The 14,550-nt window shown below is 56.5% G+C and overlaps 1 protein-coding gene across 1 annotated transcript; it reads left to right on the plus strand.

Annotated features, from left to right (window-relative positions):
* Positions 1–1,286: 1,286 nt before the first annotated feature.
* WNT10A (Wnt family member 10A) lies at positions 1,287–14,114 on the plus strand. Its single transcript, XM_079782551.1, has 4 exons — positions 1,287–1,848; positions 3,052–3,314; positions 10,335–10,714; positions 13,053–14,114. The coding sequence occupies exons 1-4, from the start codon at positions 1,733–1,735 to the stop codon at positions 13,548–13,550; spliced, it is 1,257 nt and encodes a 418-aa protein (XP_079638677.1). The 5' UTR covers positions 1,287–1,732; the 3' UTR covers positions 13,551–14,114.
* Positions 14,115–14,550: the final 436 nt, after the last annotated feature.

The raw sequence follows: 14,550 nt of genomic DNA on the forward strand, positions 1-14,550 counted from the left end.
CCCCAGGGTGGGCCAGTTCCAGGAAAGGGCCCCTTTTGTCTCCGAGGCCAGAGGTTCCGTAGTTTGTCCTTAAGCCAGCAGGGGCTCTCTTCAGAGAGAGAGGGCAGTGAGGTTGGCAGGGAGGTGTGTACAGAACGTGGGAGGCTTGTGCCCATTTTAGAGAGGAGGGTGCTAAGGCCTCGGCGGGAGTAGGAGTCACCATCAGGGCACAGATTAGAACCAGGATCAGGCACTGAAGCCTCTATCCCAACCCTCTGGCTCTCGGGCGCTTGCCTGGATCTAGTACACGCGCCCTATATTGAGGTGAGCCCGGTGTTCAGCTACGGAGAGGGCACAGGAAGGGATCCCAGAGAGGAGTGGGCCTGAGCCTGAGCCGGAAGCTGGTGTTGGGGAGCTCCCAGAGGCCCAAGTACAGGTGGCAGGGCCAGGGCAAGCAGTCCTCAGTGTTGGGGCAGTTGCTGCTGTGCTCAGGATCAAGCAAGCCGGTTTTGGTTCCAACCAAATAAGTCACGACCCTCTCTGAACCTAAATATTTTCCTGTGAATAGAAGAGGGTGAAATAAGGCGCCCTTGAAGCACACCTTTAGGATTAAAAGGCTCTCTAACCCCGCCCCTCCCAGGGTGTGCCACCGCTGGGTGCTCTGCGCCCAGACAAGCATTTACTACTGGAGTCCCAGCAATTTTGTCTTCATTGGCTGGACGAGGTGACTAGACGAGGGGGCCTCATTAACCTCATTTCACAAAGGAGCAAAGGTTGCCTCAGTAAGCAGCAGGCACCTGTTTAAGGTCACACGGCGAAGGAGAGCAAGATCCAGAAGCTGCCAAACCCCTCTTTGCAGGATCCAACACCTGCCTAGCCAGCCAAGCCTGGGAAGTCCCCCCTGAAGTGGCGGGGGGGGGGGGGGCGAGCAGAGGGGCCAGCCCTTCCCCCTCCAGCCCTTGCAGGTGTGTGTATTGGGGGGGGGGGCGCTCCCCAGCAGCTGTGTCTCAGCCAGGCACCCACACCTCCCAGTAACACACACCTTCCAGCACAAACCAGCACGTCCGGAGTACCGGCACCTCCCTGTGCCTGCGCGCACAGACCCCAGCCCTCTCCTCCCCTACCCCCGGCGTGTCCGCTCCCACCCAGAGTCCTGAGCGGACGCAGTGGCCTCAGGACGCGTACACGCCTCCACTCCTCCACCCCGTCGTGACGTCACGTGGGGTAGAGCCCTGAGACACTCTGGGGGGTGGGGAGGCGGCGGAGCTCCCCGAGCTGGGACAGTCACTCACTCTCTGGGCGGCGAGGCCAGGCACAGACAGCGCCGCCCCCCCACAGCCCCCACCCCGGCTCGCCCTACACGCCCTCGGAAGCGAAGGCTCGGCGGGGCAGTGCTGGGGGGCTGCCGGCACCCCAGCCTCTCGTCCCCAGCCCGCAGCACCTCCGGGCCCCCCTTACCCTCAAGAGGCACCAGGAGTTGTCGCAGGGGGGCCTCGGGAAATTCCCTGGACCCCTGTGCCAGGAGGTGCCCGGTGCGCCCGCCCGCTACCCCCCCCCCCCCGGGGGCGGTGCCCGGGGGCGCTGCCCCATGGAGCGGGGAGGCGGGCGCCGTCTGCTCCCGGAGCCGTGACCCAGGTCGGAGCTCTGTGTCGCAGCCACCCCGACCCCCGCGGATCATGCGCCGTCGCCCCTGGCTCGAGGGTCCTGCCGGGCTGTGAGCCCCCTACTCCCCGCCCATCACGGCCCGCGCGCCATGGGCAGCACCCACCCTTGCCCCTGGCTGCGGCTTCTCCGACCTGGGCCCCAGCCGCGGCCCGCGCTCTGCGCGCTCCTGTTCTTCCTACTGCTGCTGGCTGCCGCCCTGCCCAGGTGAGCCCTCACCTTATGCTCCGCCCTCCTAGAGAACTGGGACCCCCAGCCACGGAGGCCTCTGGGGACCCTGGAAGGAGGGAGGGACAGTGTCGCAGGAAAGTCCTGCTGCCCAATGAAAGACAGTGTCCTCATAGGAGGGTGTAGAACTGGTGACAGAATATGGGCAGTCCAGGGAGACAGGGCAGTGCCCAGGAGAGTGATGGCTACTAGAAGGGAAGGTGTGTGTGTGTGTGTGTGTAGCAAGTACCAAGTTGGAGTCAGTGCTGTGCTGGGGGCATGCACCCCCACCCCAGGAGTAAGTTCAAACTGCCTTGCTCCACCTTGGAGATGGCTCACAGGCAGGGACAGGGTTGGGGGTTAGAAGGGTGTAGCCCAGGTGGGGTCAGTGAGGTATTGAAGATGGAAGGGTTCTGTGTGTGTGTGTGTGTGTGTGTGTGTGTGTGTGTGTGTGTTTGAGTGAGCCCAGCAAGCTGTGTTATGTAAATAGCAGTCTGTGTGCACATTTATGTGAATGTGAGAGCTCCTAGATGTTAAGATGAACACTTGTGTGTACTTGTGTGTCTCTGTGTGCAACTATGTCTGGTGAAGTGTGTTGTGTGTCTGTGTGTGCAACTATGTCTGGTGAAGTGTGCATGTGTTGTGTGTCTGTGTGTGTAACTATGTCTGGTGAAGTGTGCATGTGTTTTGTGTCTGTGTGTGTAACTATGTCTGGTGAAGTGTGCATGTGTTGTGTGTCTCTGTGTGTAACTATGTCTGGTGAAGTGTGCATGTGTGTAAGTGGGTCTGGGTGTTCACCTCAATGTGTCTTCAGGAATATGTCTGAAACATGTCTTAAAGAGTGGTCTTCTGGGGAATGCTGTGTGGGTAAGCATCTATGTCTGCAGATGTACTTGTAAAATACTGTGTGTGCAGGTATTCCAGGTGTGTGCATTTGCACATGTTTACCTGTGTGGGTGTGCAGCTGGGTGGGTTTTGTTGGAGTTGATGCTGGTGAGAAGGTCAAGGAAAAGAGAATGCTTTAGGGGTACACTGACGGGCCCAAACTCAAAGGCCAGGGGATTATAGCCTTTGGAAGGCAGCTATGCTCACCACTATACCACCAACGCCTTGGGGATTATAGCCTTCGGGACAGACTGTGTATTGTTAGATGGGGTCCTCCTCGTTCCCCAAACACTCACCCACCCCCATCCCACTCTGCAGGTCTGCACCCAACGACATTCTGGGCCTCCGCCTTCCCCCGGAGCCCGTGCTCGACGCCAACACCGTGTGCCTGACATTGCCCGGCCTGAGTAGGCGGCAGATGGAGGTGTGCGTGCGCCACCCTGACGTGGCTGCCTCAGCCATCCAGGGCATCCAGATTGCCATCCACGAATGTCAGCACCAGTTCCGGGATCAGCGCTGGAACTGCTCTAGTCTCGAGACTCGAAATAAGATCCCCTACGAGAGTCCCATCTTCAGCAGAGGTAGCTGCCCCTCATCTCTCCCCTCTGCCTGCCCCATCCAGCACCTCCACCTTAGAACCTATCTGCCAGCCATCCCCAACCCACTCCCACAAGCTGGCAACCTCCTCAGGTGCCCATTTGCCAGCCATGCTACCTTTATCTGGTCTCAGAAATGCCCCCCACAGTGAGGGGGGTAAGGGGCAGACAAATGGGGACGAGTTGGCTTGAGGCTGGGCTGTGTGGTCCCAGGGTGGCAGGTTCCATGCCTGAGAAGAGGACTCCTGAGTTATCCTGCCCTGTCATCAGCACAGCATTATCTCAGGCCCAGGAACTATCTATATCTGTGACCTGCCTCACTTACCCTCCACCTAGCAAACAGCATTGAGGTTAGAGAGCCTGTGATAAAGTACCCAGAATCAGCATGAAGAGGCATGGGGGACTTTTGCCAAATGGCGTAGGTGAGGGAAGCCTGGGCAGGTAAAAGGTCTGTACTTCCGAAGAAGCTCTTCCCAGCAGGGTATGCCACCAGCCATGTGTCATCCTCACCTCCCTGGAAAGCTCTCTCTGAATCAGAGGCACTGGGTGTGTGTGCCTCCAGCCTAGTAGGCCTGGAGGCCCTGCCAATTTCTTTTTCCCTCACGACACAGAGAAACTTAAGACTCCTGCCCTCCCTCCTCACTGCTAGGTGACCCAGGTCTCACCTGGGCAGTCCCTAGAATGGCTTGGGCTGGAGATCTAGGAAGGTTTTGTCACTCATTTCTGCTCACACCTACCTCCTGGGTTGGTATCTTAGGCCTTGACTCAGGTGCTGTGGGAAAGATGGGGGTCCTGCCTCCTAGCTGGGCCCGGCTGGATACCTATCTCTCCTACTCAGCTGCTTAGGTGAGACAATGTGGGGACCTCGGTTGACAGTGAAGGGGAAAGGAGGGGTACTCCTATACCCTTTGGCCTAGGGGCCTGAGGCTTCTGGGAGAATAAGGCTCCAATGGACCCCAACTTCAGAGAGAACTTAGAAAGCCAGCGCCTTCCCCTTTTCACCAGGACCCCTCCCAGGACCCCTCTGAGCATTCCCAGTCTCCCCCAGCCCAACCCCGGGCCGCCCGCCCCGCCCCCGCGCGCTCTCCCTCCTGCCTCCCCCGCGAGCCCGGGGCGCTGTTTCTCCCTGGCGGAGCCCAGCCCGACGCGTGTGGCGGCATGCAGCCGCGAACTAATCCCCGCGGGCCGCAGCAGACGGCTCCCGGGCCCAGCCGCGCCGCTCCGAGAGGGCGCCCCCCGCCCGGCCCTGCGCTCCCGCCCCGCCCGCCCCGCTGCTCTCGAGCCTCTCCAGCCACTGGAGGGCGGCGGGCCCGGACCCCGGCTGGCCGGCCCACCGGCGCCCGCCCCGCCCTGCCCCGCTGAGCGCCGGCCAACACCAAGTGACAGGCCTCCGCATCTGTCACGCCCTGGCCGGGCCAGGCCGGCGCTGGCCGCCGCCGCGCGCCCGCTCCCACTCCGGGTGGGTCTCTAGGTCACCCGAGTTCCCCGAAGCCACGATCTCCCTCCAGCGCCCGGGCCGCGCCGTGAGGGCACCGTAGTACTTTGCTTGGGTTCCGCTCCCTGGGACTCAGGCGGGCGCTGAGCTTCTCAGCCCTGCCGCTTCCGAAGGGGCGAGGCAAAACTAGCTCTTTACCCCTCCTGGCCTCGGCGCCCCTCTTCCCTTCTGGTCCTCCTGTCCCTTCTAGACAGAGTGAGCCAGGCGTCCCGGTGGCTGCGCCTGGCGAGGCCCGTGCGCCCGGTGGAGAGGACGCAGGGTCTTGGACACTGGGGGCGAGTTCCGAGCGGTGGAACCGAGCGGGCTTGGCGCGGCGCCAGGCGCTCCCGGGTTCACCTGCAGTTTAATAAGCGGGAGGTGAGCTGGGGGGACGGTAGGGGGAGAGGTTAGGGGTGGAGGGGGAGACTTGCCAGGGCTAGCCGGGGCGGGGCGGCGCCCAAAGCGGGGAGGGGGCGGGACAGCGACTCCTGGGCTTGGCAAGGAGGCTGGGCTCCTTCCTTTGGCCTCAGAACACCGTCGCACACCTCTGCGGCTTCTGCTCCCGGCATTGCGACACCTCATTTGTACCTCTCCCTCGAGGAGGGGACTCTAGGCTTCTGGAAAGGAATTGCCACCCCCCCCCCCCCCCCAAAGGACCTCTCTCATCTCCACCTCTCAGTTCACCCTCATGGGGTCATTTCCTTGGTCTGCCCTGGCCCATCGACCTGAAGGACTAGCTGAGTTTAAATCCCATGGGACCACTGTTGGTGGCCGCCGGCCCCTGGTATAGGCCCTTTCCACAGTTTCACTTCTTTTTAAGCTATGGGCTGTCCATTGTGGGGCCAGGTGACCTCAGTTCTGCCACATAGAATATCAAGGTGCTGAGCCCTCTTCGGACCCAGGCTGCCAATAGGGCTTCTTGAAGGTGCATCCTGCCATGTTTAAAATGCAGAAACTGCTGGGAAGAGGTGGTCCCTTGGGCCTTCCATTTTAATGCTGTTACTGTCATCTAATTGTCCTGGCGCCTTTCCTGAGATGGGTTGGGCTGAGGTAGGAGAGAGAAGGAAAGGAGGTTGAGTACCTGGAGTGTGTTCTTGGGAAGGCAGGACATATAACAGGGCTTTACCCAGCCAAGGGGAGGAGATTGGTGTGTGTGTGTGTGTGTGTGTGTGTGTGTGTGTGTGTGCTGAAGCCTGGGGTTGGGGGACAAGGAGAGGGGCCTCTAGGAGGCTAGAGTCAGAATAAAAGCTGTGAGAGGACTCCCAGTCCATACTGGCTGTTTTATCCAGCCCAGGGGCAGCTGTGACCTAAGTGTCAAGGGCACTGGTATTCCCAGCTTTTTGTTCTAGGACCCAGAGGGTTAGTGCCTGGGTGGGTGGAGTGTTGGCAGAAGACCAGCTAGAGGGGAGCTCTTCCTCGTGAGAACTAGAGAACCCATCTCTCACTCAGGGACCAGAGGGAGATTTGAGGAAGGGGCTACTTCAGGCTGGACTTGGACCCTGGAGTGAGAAGCGATCAGAGGACAGGGAGAGGCTTGATGAAGGAGACTGCAGGAGATTCACACAGCAGGTTCTGGAGCTCCCACACAGTTTAGGTACTGCCCTCCCTAAGGCCCAGACCCATTGGAAACTGATAGAAGGCACAGGAGGCCCCACAGCAAGCCAGGCTCCTAGTGCAGGAGAAACCAGCAAATTAGAGTCCAGCCTCTGTTCTCCAAGGTTTTGGTTCTTTCTTCTCGCACTTCCTTTTCACATTCATCCTCAGAGAGTCTTGGTTTCATGCCTACGTCTCCAGGCTTGGGGTATGTGGTAGAACTCAGATGGGGACACAGAGGCACAGGCAATCATATCCCAAGGTCACCTAAGGTCCCATTATTCTAATGGCATCCAATGAATCAGACAACACATACTAAGTACTTGCTGTGTGCCAAGCACTCTTCTAAAGCACTTTATCTGCACTTTAGGGTCCTCAAACAATCCCCATTCGTAGGTCCTATTATTATCCTCCTTTTACTAATGAAGCTAAGAGAGGTTAGATAACTTGCGTTTAGTCACACAGCTTGTAAGTGAGCTGTAGAACCAGAACTCAAGTGCAGGCCAGCTAACTTTAGAGATTCCACTCAATTCCTGCCATACTGCCTCCCAAGCTAAATGGCCACCATGATCTCTGTGCCCAGAGGTGAACTGTGCAATGTAAGAGTAGTCCAAGAAATGAAACTGACATGCACACACACTCCTACCCATGTTTGTGCAAGCATGTAGCCACATTCAGTGTCATCCCTAAGTGTTGCCATATGCACACAACTCTCTCCCTCTCAGCCCAGGCACATGAGCACGCACAGATTGTTTGCACAGCGGGAATGGGGACCAGACCTTTCCCCTTTCCTGTCTGATTCAAATGGGCAGGGCTCAAGCTTCTCTACCCCCTCCAGGTTCCCACTGGCTCCTGAATCCTCTCTCCTCAACACTCCCCTACCCTCCAAATCTCCTCCCCCAGCCCTTTCCTGGCCATTGGCTTCAGCCTGTAGCAGCAGCTGACTCCACTTAGATGCTGGCAGTCCCTGTCCCAGATCAAAGGCAGAGAGGCTAATTGTGCGTCTTAACGAGCCCCCCACCCCCACCCCAACCAATGCTCCGGGCAGCCCAGCTGGCCATGTCCCCACCCCTCTCCCCCTCCAGCTGGCCAGATGGCACAGTGCCTGCGTCTGCTCCAGACAGTCGGGGCCAGGACCGAAACTGGGGCCCTGAATGGGAACTGGAGGCAGACCCAGTGGGCTGGACTTCTCGAGGCCTGGATGCTTAGAACAGAGGGTGGCCGCACAAACTCTGCCTGGTCACACCTACATGGGGCTGTGACAGCTACTAGAGACCATGGAATGGTTTCTTTTGCTGCCTGTGGTAGGTATGGGTGGTCATTGCAGGCTGTGGACTACATTTCTCCAGATTCCTCCAGCCTTTCCTTGAATGTAACAGAGCCTAGAATATGATGGTTGGCTTAGCACATCCCCCTGGACCAGCCTCTTGCTCTTTCCTGGTGCCATCCATAGTCAGGGCCATGGGAACTGGGAACTGGGCTACCTGGTTTCTTACTCAGCAGCAGGTCTTCCCTGTCAAAAGGCCTTCAGCAGAAAGTTGTCAGGCCTGGAAACTGGGAGAGCTGGGGCTGGGTCCAGCTCCATAACCTCCATGACCTTGGGCATCTCCCTTTCACTGTGTGTGTGTGTGTGTGTGTGTGTGTGTGTTTGGGGGGTAGATTTCTGAGGTCTGAGTATTGCCATTTGTCTAAGGAGCAGGCTGATGACTCCCTCAGCAATAAGAGAAGTGCTTCAGAGTTCCATAGACAAAAGGCAATGGATAAACACAGGGTGTGCTCCTCAGCGTGAATCTCTCCTCCTTTCTCTTGGGCCCCACCTCCCAGAGCAGTGTCTACTCCTCTGCAGCTGCCAACAATTCCCAGTATCCCCTTTGAAGGCTCCAGCAAATACCCATCCCTTCTTGTCTGTTCATAGCTGGCTTCTTACGGAAAGATCCCAAAGATACCACAAGTTGGAAAGAGAAAATAGAGAGGGACTGTCTGCTGTATGGGCTTCTGGTGACCCAAGTAATTTTTGTCGAGTGGGTTATGAGCTTCTGGGCTCTGTCCCTGATCAGGGAAACGAAAAGCAATGGCCTGAAACTATAGAAATAGTGAGCGAGGTCAGACAGCAGGAAGAACTTAATAGTTAATGTTTATATAGTACTTACTACGAGTAAGGTATTTTTCTAAGTACTTTAAATTTACTAACTCATTTAATCCTTGGAACAACAGTGAGGCAGATAATAATAACCCTGTTTTACAGATGAGAAAAGTGAGGCACAGAGAAGTCAAGTCACTTGGCCAAGGTCATATAGCTATTGACATCTAGTAAGTGGAAGAGCCTAGATTTGAACCCAGGCAATCTGATTTTAAGTTCATAATCTTAACTACTACTATATATCTTGGGGTGTTTTTGTTTGTTTGGTTTTTGTTTGGTTTGGTTGGGCAGGAAGAGAAGGACAGGGGCCTGTAGTGCACAAGGTGAGGTTGGGCTAGGGTCTCTGTCCAGTCTTGGTGGGCTCTCTGGAGCTGTAAGTCCTCTGAGAGCTTGTCCTTCCATTCTTTGGTGCTGAATGGAAGGCCCTAGTTTTTCCTCTGAACCTCGGGCCTCCCCCAAGGCCTTCAGCCTCTGGCTAGTTTTGGGCTTCCTCAGCAGAGGCCCATGGCAAAGGTAGAGTCTCCTCTTTGTATGAGGACTATTATTACTTTCCGCTTCTTTCGTTGCCCACACAGGTTCAGAGACTGGTCAGAAACTTGTACCAGAACCTGCTCACAGCTGGTCCTTTCTCAGAGGCAGAATAAGCAAGAAGCAGCTGTGGGTCTGGGAGCAATGGGTCCAGATACTCTTCTGCAAGTAGGCCTTCCCCTGCCACAGGCCCAGACCTACCAGGGATGTCCCAGAGAAAAGCTCAGGCTGGGAACACCAAGAAGGAAAGCTGTGTAGATAAGTCAGTGGCCAGGTTGGCCCAGCCCTGAGCCCCTGAGAGTGGCTCATGAGGGAGTCTTTGTGCCCCCCCGCCACCTACCACGACCAGCATCTCAGGGAAAGTGTTTGCCTTAGCTCATGCTTCCCTCTCAGTTTTCAACACTATTATGCTTGACCCCATGCAAGGCACAGGGCTCACCTCTAGCATCCCTCAAACAACCTTCAGCTGACCTAGATGTTCAGGAATGTCCTGTGGACAGGAAAAGGGGAAATTCTGCCAATTGATTTCCCTGCCTCTCAATTCTGGCCTCAGAAAGGTTCTATGGTGAACCTGGAGGTGGGGGCGGGGGTGGGGGTGCGCGGGTCACCAGGCAGGCAATCTTGGGGCCAGGAGCTTTAGGAGGACACCAGCTCCTCTGACTTACCCATCTGCCCAACATTTCCTGCAACCTGGAATTCCATCACTGGTGATTTATTCTTTAGGTTACCTAATTTGCCTTCTTTCTGCAGGCTTATTTTTACAATGCAAATATTATAAGAGAGGTAATAGATTAAGTCCCTGATTTTGTTTTATTTTAAATATATATCGAGCCCACAGCCCAGGCATGTGTCCTGACCAAGAATCGAACCTGGGACCCTTCAGTCCACAGGCCAACACTCTACCCACTGAACCAAACAAGCTAGGGCAAGTCCCTGATTTTAAAAAAGAATGTTTAACAGATACGATACCTTCTGTCCAAAAGGAGAGGTGTAGACACAAATTCTGAGCTTGCTAAGGGTGATGTTAATGAAACAGGGAAATAAGTGCCAAAAAGGAGGGTTATGAGGGAGACTCCCACCACCTGCATCCTCTGGGCAGAACTTCTGGTGTGCTTTATGACCCCCTTTGACTCGGTGCCCTGTAACAGGCCTTCTCCCAACACTGGGCTTCAGTTTCTCCTCTGTATGGTGAGAAGCTTGGGTAGGGAAGGCAGAGGGATGGTTTGTCAAGGCTGCTCAGAGCCTAAGTTTCCTGGATCTCTACCTGCAGGTTTCCGAGAGAGTGCCTTCGCATATGCCATCGCTGCAGCCGGCGTAGTGCACGCAGTTTCCAATGCCTGTGCCCTGGGCAAACTGAGGGCATGCGGCTGTGATGCATCCCGGCGTGGGGATGAGGAGGCCTTCCTTCGGAAGCTGCACCGCCTACAGCTGGATGCGCTGCAGCGGGGTAAGGGCCTGAGCCACGGGGTTCCCGAGCACCCAGCCCTGCCCCCTGCCAGCCCTGGCCTGCAGGACTCCTGGGAGTGGGGCGGCTGTAGCCCTGACGTGGGCTTTGGGGAGCGCTTCTCTAAAGACTTTCTGGACTCCCGGGAGCCTCACAGAGACATCCACGCACGCATGAGACTCCACAACAACCGAGTTGGGAGGCAGGTAAGAGCTACCCTTCCCAACCCCTCACTCTGCTCCCTCTGCCACGGGCCCCTCCCCTTCCCCAGCTTGCCTCTCCTCTGGGAATCACATGGCTCCCCCTAACTCAGCAACTTTCTCATTGCCCCCTCCTAATTCAGTCAACAAACATGCATTGGATATCTACCGTGTGCCAGGCACTTGATTAGGCCTGGGGATAGAGGGCAGAAACAACCCCTGCCCTCATTAACTCACCCTCTGCTGGGCAGCCTGCTCTGCCCATTTCCACTGGGAACAATGGTGAGAGACAGGGTTATAGTCAGACCTCAGGGGTCTAGGCCTGGCTCTGCCACCCTCTCTCCTCCAATGAAGTGGGAAATTTGAACTGGATCATCCAGAAGGCCATCCGCTCTAGTGTTCCATGATATCCTCTGCTGCAACCCCCTTCTCTCCCAACCTTTCTGTGCAGAATGGGGAATTCCTCAAAGTGAGGTTCCTAGGAACCTCTGTAGAACTGTGTCCCAGTCTTCCCTACCCTCAAATGGTCATGCTACCTCAAATGTCTCATTCATTTGAAGAGAGAGAGAGAGAGAGAGAGAGAGAGAAAGAGAGATGAAAGTAATAATAAACTGGATTTATTGAGTGCTTACTATGTGTTAGGTACTGTTTGGAGCACTTTACTACATATTAACCTACTTAATCATACAACTACCTATTGAGGGTACTATTATGAACCTCAGGTTAAGATATAGAAACTGAGGCCCAGAACGACTAAACTGACCAAAGGTGATATAACCAGTGAGAAAGGGGTAGAGGCAGGATTTATCTCTGGGCACTTGAGCTCTGAGACCCTGCTCTTTTGCTTACAGCATAGTCTACTCTAGGTGCACACCTACACTAAGGTGCCTCCTTAGCCTCATGGTAACTCAGCACTCTCCTTTCCTGGCTATTCCACCCTACCCTGCCCCTTCTCTTGCCCTGCCAGGCCTGCTCAGGCCTTGGTCCTGGCTTCCCTTCACTCTGGCTGGCACCTTCTCCATCTCACTCCCCTTTCTCCTGGCCCCTCAGTCAGGCTGATTCACCCTCTCCTTCCAAAAAAATCTCCAAGCTGATTTAGCTCTTCCCATTCTGCCTTAGAGGTGAAGTAAACTGAGGCATATCCACCCTCAGGTCAAGTCTAGCTCCCACCCAGCCCTGCCCTGTCCATGCAGCTCTTTTCCCAAGCTTCAGTACTCTCCCAGCCCATACCAGCAGTGCCTCCTCCTCATCGTTAAACTGGTTAATTAATGGCTGCTGCCTGTGGGAAGCAGATGTTCTGGAGCTGTTGGCCAGGGGAGGCTTTGGGCTGGTTCCCACGTGGTGCTGACACCGCAGGCTGCACATATAGGCTGAGGAGCCCTTTAAAACATGGATGAGCAGGGGGTCTGTCTATGGCCCTCTTGCCCAGGTTGAGGGCCCCAGATCATTGCTCTCCCTGTCTGAGGGTGTATTTTTGATGTGGAATGGGGAGAGAGAAGGATGTGGTCAACGCCCTCTGGGTCCTCTGGTGAGGATAATGCCAAGGGCTTCTTTGGGAGGAGACTCCAGAGAAGAGCAGGGCGTGAGTGGGTTCTGTTCCCTAACTACCTCCTTTGGAGGTCTGGGAACCTCTCTCCACTTTCACTGGGTTGGCGGGCCTGGCTCTTTGGGTTCTGTTCCCATTCTGCCTTCAGGTAAAGTCTTTGGGCCCTGTTGGTGTTCTGTTTCCTAGGAGGAACTGTGGTAGTCGGCATTGGACAGAATAAGCCCCAGACAGTATACTGGGGGGAGGGCTGTCTCTCCATCCCCTCCCCCCTCCTCTGTTCCCTGCAAAGGGTTTCAGGGCCCAGAGGAGGAAAGGGGCTTTTTCAGACTCCCCAAAGCCCCCACTCACAGCCTGGAGCAAGGCCAGAGGCTTTGGGGCTGGGATGTAGTGGGGCCAGCAAACCCCTGCTCTCGGCCCCCACCTGAGGGATGGAAGGAGAGGGAATTTCCCTGAGGATCTGGGATCCCCCCTCAGGAAGCAAGAGCCTCCAGCCCCAAGGGCCCCCTGCAGGTGCTGGGAAAGGCGGGCAGGAGGAGGGGGTGAGCAGGAAAGAGGGAATTCCCCGAAGGCCTGGCCTGGTGGGAGGTGGGTGCGAGAGCAGCAGAAGAGCAGGCAGAGTTCTCTTCTGGACAGCCTGGCTCAGGGGCTGTGCGACCCCCGCCCTCCAACCCCGCTTCGGGCCTCCGTTCAATGGGAGTCGGTTTCCAAAAGCCTCTGACTCTCTCAGACCCGCGTCTTGTGTTGGAAGGAGGGCAGTGGGGTGGCCTGGGTCACTTCTCACCGCGCCTCCCTCCGCAGGCCGTGATGGAGAACATGCGGCGGAAGTGCAAGTGCCACGGCACCTCAGGCAGCTGCCAGCTCAAGACCTGCTGGCAGGTGACACCGGAGTTCCGCGCTGTGGGGGCGCTGCTGCGCAACCGCTTCCACCGCGCCACACTCATCAGGCCGCACAACCGCAACAGCGGCCAGCTGGAGCTGGGCCCAGGGGGGGCTCCCTCTCCGGCCCCGGGCGCTCCCGGGCCACGCCGCCGGGCCAGCCCTGCAGACCTGGTCTATTTCGAGAAGTCGCCCGACTTCTGCGAGCGCGAGCCGCGCCTGGACTCGGCGGGCACCGTGGGCCGCCTGTGCAACAAGAGCAGCGCGGGCCCCGACGGCTGTGGCAGCATGTGCTGTGGTCGGGGCCACAACATCCTGCGCCAGACACGCAGCGAGCGCTGCCACTGCCGCTTCCACTGGTGCTGCTTCGTGGTCTGTGAGGAGTGCCGCATCACTGAGTGGGTCAGCGTCTGCAAGTAGCCGAGGGCTCCCCTCCCTGAGACTGGCCCTTTCTCTCTGCTGCTTGAGATCTTGACAGAGTCGCCTTGGCTCCTGGGAGAGGAGGTTGAGTCACATGATCTTATGGGGAACCTGACAGTTCTGAGGGTCCTCAAGTTTGTAATCACGGGAAAGTCTAGACCTCATCACTCACTTCTGGGGGCTCCAAGCTCTGGCTGCTCAGTTGGGCTGGGAATTGCCCCACATCCTGGGGCGAGTGTCAGCCGCCAACCCCAAGCCTGTCTCCTTTCATCCTTCACCCCTTCCCCTGGAGTGGGAGGGAAATGAATGGAAGCTGATGGGCAGCGGGAAGAGGATTGAAAAGAAGAAATGGACATAATTGAGCTGCAGAGATCCTAGAGAGGCCCAGACACCCTCCCTGACAGGCTTCTGCCCCTCATCATTCAATTAACAAATATTTATTTTGCACTCTTTGTGGCCTGGTACTCTTCAGGGGATGAGGGGTGCTGGGAATACAGATGTGAATCAGAGAGACAGCACCTGCCCTCTTGGAGTTTACATTCTGGCTGGGGGAGATGGACAATAAACAAGTCAATACGTAAACAAGTTCATTTCAGACAATGTTCATTTCAAAACATCGCAATGCTCTGTGCGATGAAGAAAATAAAGCGGGGTGCTGGATGTAGAGTAATTTGGGGGAGTGGGGCTCCTTTAGATAAAGCCATTGATTGGTCCAGGAAGGCCTCTGGGGTTGTGATACTCTTGCTGGGGGCCCCATAAGAAGGACAGCCATGCCCAGATTGAGGGTAAGGGCTTTCCAGGCAGAAGCCATGTGAATGCAAAAGCTCTGATGAGGAATAGCAAAGAGGCCAGTGCGATTGGAGTGAAGAAATCAAGGGATAGATTAGCAGGAGAGGAGCAGGGTGCAGGGGAAGGGTCATATCATGTGTCCTAGGTCAAGATAAGGAGTTGGGATTTTATTTAAGAGGAATGGAAACTTTCACAGGGTCTTAAGCAGGCA

This window comes from Cnephaeus nilssonii (assembly GCF_951640355.1).
Source record: "Cnephaeus nilssonii genome assembly, chromosome: 10".
Lineage (NCBI taxonomy): Eukaryota > Metazoa > Chordata > Mammalia > Chiroptera > Vespertilionidae > Cnephaeus > Cnephaeus nilssonii.

Bases quoted from the DNA above. Each gene is read 5' to 3' on its own strand.
- WNT10A (XM_079782551.1), top strand. From the start codon at position 1,733: ATGGGCAGCACCCACCCTTGCCCCTGGCTGCGGCTTCTCCGACCTGGG. The intron at 1,849-3,051 runs GTGAGCCCTCAC...CCCACTCTGCAG, and splicing joins CTGGCTGCCGCCCTGCCCAG to GTCTGCACCCAACGACATTC. The intron at 3,315-10,334 runs GTAGCTGCCCCT...CTCTACCTGCAG, and splicing joins GAGTCCCATCTTCAGCAGAG to GTTTCCGAGAGAGTGCCTTC.